Here is a 7,629-nt window from a genome sequence, read left to right as displayed (position 1 = left end):
TCCGTTGGTGACTTTATGGGCCCCCTTGGTGACTATGGGCCCCGTTGATGACCTTATGGGCCCCGTTGGTGACTTTACGGGCCCCCTTGGTGACTTTACGGGCCCTGTTGATGACCTTATGGGCCCCGTTGATGACCTTATGGGCCCCGTTGGTGACTTTATGGGCCCCGTTGATGACCTTATGGGCCCCGTTGGTGACTTTACGGGCCCCCTCGGTGACTTTACGGGCCCAGTTGGTGACTTTATGGGCCCCCTTGGTGACTTTATGGGCCCCGTTGATTACCTTATGGGCCCCGTTGGGGACTTTATGGGCCCCCTTGGTGACTATGGGCCCCATTGATGACCTTATGGGCCCCGTTGGTGACCTTATGGGCCCCCTTGGTGACTTTACGGGCCCCCTTGGTGACTTTACGGGCCCCGTTGGTGACCTTATGGGCCCTGTTGGTGACCTTATGGGCCACCAACAGGCCCATAAGTAACCAACGGGTCACCAACGGGGCCCGTTGGTGACTTTACGGGCCCCATTGGTGACCTTATGGGCCCCGTTGGTGACTATGGGCCCTGTTGGTGACTTTATGGGCCCCGTTGGTGACCTTATGGGCCCTGTTAGTGACCTTATGGGCCCTGTTGGTGACTTTGTGGGCCCCATTGGTGACCTTATGGGCCCCGTTTGTGACCTTTTGTGACCTTTTTGGTCACGTTAATAACATTGTTGACCCCATTAATGCCTTAGCTTCCTGATCAGTGGCCATTTTAGCTGCATTGTGACCTTCATGGTGCCGTTGGTGACCTTTTACTGTGTAATTTTCAGTTTGGGTCGAAACAATCATTCCTGTAAATATTTTTATAGTCATATTCTGTGAGTTGCTCAGTTTGATTCTTCTGGCTGATGGACGTTTTAAATGGAGATTACTCTAAAGATTACACGTCCCCACTGCCAGGCCTCAGCCGGAGACCAGGAATCGGCTCTCACCGCAGCTGTTCGGCATCCAGTTGTCCTTGGACTAGGCCGTTCAGGCAGCTGACCTTCCTGTTGTTTTGACCAAATGGATGAATAATGGATGTTTTCCCTAACTGCTGGGCTTCCTCGCAGAAACACTCAGGCCCGTCACACTGACGGACTTTGCTGGATTGTCCCAGAAGTTATTGCGATAAACGATAACATTGTTGTTGAGTGAATTTGGTGCCTGTTTTCTCCTTTTCTGCTCCATGTTTGCTTCGTATCTGGATGGTTCTCAGAAATGACTCTGGATCCTTTCCAAACATGTCAGTGACGTCGTTTCTCCATCCGTCGGGGTTTGAGGCTTTTTGAGGTCTTTCACAGGGTGACAGGCTTTTTACCAGTCACCCTCTCAGAACCGCCGTTCTGAGAGGCGGCTGATGCTACCGCTAACGAGCTGCTAGCATGCCATTGCTAGCTGGCTAACTAGCCTTTCTGTGTCTATTGTGAATTTATCACCACTTGGCCGGACAAAGTTTCTACATTTCTATGGAGATGAACCTGAAATAAATTCATAATAGTCTGAAAAAGGTTTTGAAAGGTTTAAACCTGAGTTGTGAAACCTGCAGCAGGCCCACTTCCTGTTGTCACACAGGTTCTGTTCAGGTGATCTGGAAGAGAAATGAAACCCAAACAGACGTGATGTTTAAAACAGGAGCTGAAGGTCCAGGATGGATGGCTCTGGTTCTGTTTGACATTAAACCGGGTTTGTTCTGAAACGGGTCACGGACATGACGGCTGTGATGAGTCAGTGTTTTGCTGTTTGGGTGATGATCTGCAGCTCGGTTCTGATCCAAACGGCTCAGGTCTGTTGCTGCTGTTTCTGTTTGTCTCCGCCAGCCGGTCTGGGCAGAACGGGCACTCTGATTGGCTGCTACCTGATGAAACACTACCGCTTCACCGCCGCCGAGGCCATCGCCTGGATCCGGATCTGCAGGCCCGGCTCCATCATCGGGCCGCAGCAGAACTTCCTGGAAGAGTGAGTCTCTGTTCCTGTTCAGTTTCAGCTTTCAGGAGACAAAATGCACAGAAAGAATGAGAATCGTGCAGATTTATATGTTTATGATCATATTTATTATTGAGGAATAAATCAATTAATCGCATGATAAGTTAAAATGAGCTCAAGGTTTATCGATTCTCTTCCTGCCAAAACCGGGGTGATAAAAGTCTGCAGTCGGTGCTTCGGCCTCAACCAGCTCTTATTTTGAAGGACAGTTTTGTTTACAGAAACATCATGAAACAGAAACGAGCGATGCACCGATCCACTTTTTCACTACCGATCCCGATATCTGAGGTTTAGTATCGACAGAAGAAAGCAGCTGAATTTAAATGTCGAAATTTATCTGATAAATCAGGTTAAGCTCAGTTTCACCAGCGGATCGGACCGGATCGGACCGGAGCGCTCGCTACGTCAGAACTTACTAAATAAATATGCTTTCGTCTTTAACCAAAGCATTTACTTACATTTCAGCTCCAATGAGCTGTTAGCTAAATGTTTAGCCTGGAGAAAATGAATGGAAGGACGACGTGTCCATGAGGTCCTCTGGCATTTTGCAGCCCTAAAACGTCTTCTGAAGGTCGTAAGGTCGTCTGTTGAACCTCATCCTGAGTGCAGATGTGATCTGTGTCCACAGCAAGCAGGCGTCTCTGTGGCTGCAGAGCCAGCACACTCTGAAGGGACGAGCGGAGGACAAGACGGCGCATCTCATCAACGGCCTGGGCGAGCTGTCGCTAAGCTCCGCCCACAACGCCAACTTCCTCCGATCGGCGAGCGCCGAACGTCTGCAGGAGGTCAGACACACAAACCGTTACATCGACTCTCAACGGGAAACCTAAACCTGTTTTGGTTCGTCGCTCCAGACCCGCCTGAATCGACTAATCAGATTAAACGTGATTAATCGATTTATTGACATAATCGTCAGCTAATTGAGTAATCGGTTAAGTATTAAGTATAGAGACTCAGAAAAGGTTCATATTCACAGCAGTGATTAGGCCAAAACTGTTTTAAAGAGTTAATTTCTTCAGGGTCCTTTGGAAAAAATAACAATAGAAACTGAAAATTTAGCCAAGCTTGATAAACTATTTAAAGATTTTAAGTAAAAGTCGACACTTTGTGTTGCACCTTACATGCATCCTTAGAAAGTCTTAAGTTCAGGTTTCTCAAATAAACGCCTTAAATTTCCTTTAAAACATAAAAGTTGGCCTTGGATCCTTTAATCTGTCGTAGCAGGACTATTTCATCTCTTATGCTCCATGTAGGTTCTTTTCCTCGCAGGACTTTTCTGTCAGGCAAAAGTTTCAGTCGCCCACAGACATCCTCATTGAACTTTGTGACTCGAGGCAGTTGAGGCTACTGGTAAGTAGCTGCTAGCATCACCAGCTAACTAGCCAGCTTTTCTTCCATTGTGCATATTTATGGCCGTTTGTCTGGACGACCGGCTAACTGCTGCTGCTGCTAACCCAGCAGATGCTACGGTCACTCTGGGCTGAAGCGCTCTGCGCTGCGGCAGTTCAGGCTGGAGCGGGCCGGGCCGGGCCGAGCCGTACGGCTTTAGAATCAGATTGTTTTCATACCAGATCCGATTCTGATTTTAATCTGGCATGATTCAGGTGAGCCAAAATCCTCCAAAAAGATTTCTGCAGAATATTTTGTCAGAAATGTTCAGAAACCATCGATGCACCGATCAACTTTCTTCACTTCCGATATCTGAGGTTTGGTATCGAGTACAGAAAACCAGCTGAATTAAAACGTTTCTATTTCATATATAAATTAATAGAATTATCTGATAACTGTGCACCTGTGCTTCACCAGCTGGTCAGACATGTAGAAACAACTTCAATTTGTTAGGAGCAGATCAGCCAAAGTCAAATAAATGATAAACAGCAGCAGCAGGTTGATTTTCTTTAAAAATAAACTGCAACAAACCTTCAATTGGTTCAGTTGGGAATTTTAAATGAAATGTAAAATAAATGAGGAAGTGTGACGTGACATAGATTGGATAGATCTGATCAGGCCTGACTTAGAATTGTTTTCAGTTTCGGGATCGATACAGATATTGATCTTGGATTGGTGCATTTCCAGCAGAACCTGTGAATATCGCAGCATATCTACAGAAATATCCAGATCTTTGTTGGTCAGCAGAACCAATAAACGGCTCCAGACCTGCTCTAATAAAAACATTTTCATTGTTTCCTGTTTCACCCGTCGCCTCACAGGAGCGCTTGTTTTCTCCTGCAGGGCGACATCACAGACGGTTCGGGTCTGACGCAGGGCGACAAACTCCGAGCCCTGAAGAGCCGCCGCCACCCTCGCCCATCTGTGAGCGGAGGAGCCGTGAGGTACAGGACTGAACTTTGACCCCAGGCAGGCCGGGGTTCGTTAAGCTGCTTTTAGGTGAAATCCTTTCTGCATCGACGTGCGTCACTGGATGGGACGCCGCGCTGCTTATCGTCCACATTACGACCAGCCAGGTCCACAAAACACGAGTCAGGAAAACGTTCAAAGCCACGGAGAAAGATGAGAGCAGCTGAGTTATGCTAGCTTGACTGTGGCAACCTTAACATGATGATGTGCTGCAGAGTTTGGTGTGTTTCGGTTCAGTTAGCACTAACACGGCGACACACACACACCTGCACAGAGCAGGTGTTTACATTAGCTAATCAACCTGCGCCAGCGTTCAGACGATCAGCTTATCAATAATCGTGAAATGAACATCAAACCTGAAAACGTGAAGCAGAAACAAACTGAATCTCTCTGTGTTGGACCTGGTGGCTCTGCAGCCGCCAGTGACAGAAACTGGTCTCTGTGCTTCGTTTATATTCATAACAATTATCAAATTAAATATTTATACAGTGTAGGAGCCGTAGTTTGTTACATTTTAATTAATGCTGTAAAATTATTGGCAATATAAAAGATCAATTCCTTTAGTCCAAACTGTTTGCAGATTCATAAACACATTTTTGCATCCAAACGTCAGTCATTTTAATTTAAGTAATATTTTATAGAAATTATGATTGATTTCTGTCATCCTGCATCAGAGCGGCCTGGTTTTACGGACTCGATGCGTAGTCATGGCGCCTGCAGGAGCGCGTCGCTAGCGTTAGCGGCTAACGGTAATAATTATCGGTGGTTTTATAAACTGTCGGTTCTGTTTGGTTGCAGGTTTGAGGAGCCAAAGAGCCACCATCGGCCCAGCTCACCGCCGCTCCGGTACGGCCGCCACGCGACCGCTCCGGTTGCTGCAATCAATAATACGCACAAGTATTGATCATCATCCTATGTTTTATTTGCTTTCAGGTTATCAAAAGGGAGCAGTCCAAGTCCCGCCTCGATCCTCAAGCCCTCCAAACTCCCAGCATCCTCTACTTCTCCTGCTGCCAAGAGGATCGGGAGGAACTCGTTATCGCCGATGTCAAACATCCGAAGGTCAGAACTTCCTCATCCTCCTCCTCACTCCTTTCATCTCGTCCTGTTTATTACATCCTGCTGCTCATCATCAGGCGTCTTCTTCTTCTTCTCCTCCTGCTGATCTCTGTGAACAGGAAGTCATTTAAACGGCAGCTAAACCCCAAATCACTGTTTGACTGCGGATGAGCTATAAAGTGATGGTTCTGTTTTTATGTAAATTTGCTCTGCAGTATTTTACCAAACGGTCTCAGTGCTGCCCTCCTTTGGTGGATCAGTGGCGGTGCAGCTCGGTTAGCGCTCATGACTCCCCGCCGGGTTGGGAATGAAACCAACTTTAAACGTTTGCAGAGTTTTCCATAATCGCTTTTTTAAATTTGCTCGTCAGTTTAAAAAGAAACGACAAAAAAACTCGCTGGATTTGTTGCGTGTGACTTTTTTTAAAAAAGTCTCTGTTGTTTTTTTGCTCATCAGTTTTTATCGTCTCCGTATTTCTTACATTTTGCTTTTTTAAAAATTTTGCTAAATTTGTTGCTTTTTTTAAAGTTGTTAGATTTTTGAATCGATTTTTGAAAGGAGTATCACAAACGATCTGTAGAGTCAAAAGCTGAATTTTTGAATGAGTCTGGATGTTTTTTAGCACCAAACCTTTTCCTGGTCGACCGGCTTCAGTTTGGTCTGAGTAAAACTATCCCAGGTTAAACTCCAGTAAGTGAAGCAGCAGCACCACCTGCTGGCGGCGACTGGAACAGCCGTAGGAACGTCGGTTCACTGAGCTGACAGATTCTCATGGGGTCAGAGGTTATGAGCAGCGCCCCTCGTTGTCTCCTGCCCAGGTGTGTTTGTGTCACATGACCTGCCTGTTGATGTTTTGTATCTGCTGACCTCAGCTCAGCTTTCGGCTCGCGCCTGGCCAGCTCCCTCGGAGATCTCTACGCCGCCGACGCCGAGGAGGATGAGAAGACTCCCTTCTCCTCTCTTCCTCCCTCCTCTTCCTCCTCTGTCTCTGTAAGCCCCGCCCCCTCGGCCCCTTCGCCCGGCTACGGCGGCGGGCCTCGCGGCGCGCAGCACGAGGTCAACAACAACAGTACCTTGTACGGCGGCTCCGCGGCGCCCCCTGCTGTCCAGGGTTATATGAGGCCGCAGCATCAGGACGTCAGTGCCTTCCGGGGCCGCGGGCCCTACAGCGCCATGACGGGCCCCTCAGGACGTTACCTGAGCCGCTCCATACCTGTAAGTCCTCCGACACAGCAGCAGCTTAGCCCCGCCCCTTTGCTCTGATTGGTTGTTTCTGCTGGGGTTTCCCAACTCTTCTGTCCGTGTGATTGGTCCGTTCTGACGACGCGTTCCCACGCTGCAGCGACCCGAGATGCACCAATCAGGTTCAGAATCCATGAAAATCAGGTCAAACTTTAAAAAGATGCTTTGAGGCACAAAGTGGGTAAAATTTTAATTGGGTAATCGTCGTCATAATTTAGTAATTTAACTGGAGAATAAAAATAAATAAAACTCTGAGGAGAAACTCACTTAAAGCTGTAATTAAGCCAAAAACTGTTTAAAAGATGTAAATATTTATCATTTTAAGATGAAAAATTGTAAATATTTTCTATATTTCCTTTCATCAGCTGCATTTTTAGCTTCTCCTGGTTTAAATCCTGCGGAAAAAAAGAAGAAAAATCTCCAATTTATACGCAATTATGAATAAACTCCATCATTCAGGCACAGAATGCAGCGTAAAATTATTTATGTGTGAAAACAGCAAAAACTGAGAGCTGCATAACAAACAACAGATGTGAAAATACGATAAATTCTGATAAAACCATAAAACTTAAAGGCTGGAAATGAGTTGCAAACATTTTTTTAATCGTGTTTTTGTACTTATCAATGTTTTCTGTTCACCTTTACGTGAAACTATCGTTTCTACCAAAGAACCTGGAGCTGTTTGAGTTTTACACTCGTCAGAATGGGCAGGTTGGAAACCAGAAATCGGTACCGGCCGTAAAGTTATCGGTTCTGGCCGTACAGAAATCGGTTCAGGCCGTACAGAAATCTGTTCCGGCCGTACAGAAATCGGTTCCGGCCGTACAGAAATCGGTTCCGGCCGTACAGAAATCGGTTCAGGCTGTACAGATATCTGTTCCGGCCGTACAGAAATCGGTTCAGGCCGTACAGAAATCGGTTCCGGCCGTACAGAAATCGGTTCCGGCCGTACAGAAATCGGTTC

General features: G+C 46.7%; 1 protein-coding gene across 3 annotated transcripts in view; it reads left to right on the top strand.

Annotated features, from left to right (window-relative positions):
- Positions 1-7,629, top strand: part of cdc14ab (cell division cycle 14Ab) — a 27,393-nt gene that overhangs the window by 15,477 nt on the left and 4,287 nt on the right. Inside the window, exons 10-16 of one of the 3 annotated variants that reach the window (XM_008406367.2) lie at positions 1,841-1,979; positions 2,635-2,791; positions 3,276-3,356; positions 4,239-4,339; positions 5,163-5,210; positions 5,298-5,426; positions 6,296-6,638. In XM_008406367.2, coding sequence (XP_008404589.1) covers positions 1,841-1,979; positions 2,635-2,791; positions 3,276-3,356; positions 4,239-4,339; positions 5,163-5,210; positions 5,298-5,426; positions 6,296-6,638 — 998 coding nt within the window. The remainder of the gene's footprint in view (positions 1-1,840; positions 1,980-2,634; positions 2,792-3,275; positions 3,357-4,238; positions 4,340-5,162; positions 5,211-5,297; positions 5,427-6,295; positions 6,639-7,629) is intronic. The other 2 variants (XM_008406368.2, XM_008406369.2) reach the window with 2 other exon arrangements.

The sequence above is a fragment of the Poecilia reticulata genome, linkage group LG4 (assembly GCF_000633615.1).
Source record: "Poecilia reticulata strain Guanapo linkage group LG4, Guppy_female_1.0+MT, whole genome shotgun sequence".
Taxonomy (NCBI): Eukaryota; Metazoa; Chordata; class Actinopteri; order Cyprinodontiformes; family Poeciliidae; genus Poecilia; species Poecilia reticulata.
The sequence above is the reverse complement of the archived record's forward strand: the minus strand, read 5'-3'. Positions and strand labels throughout refer to the sequence as shown.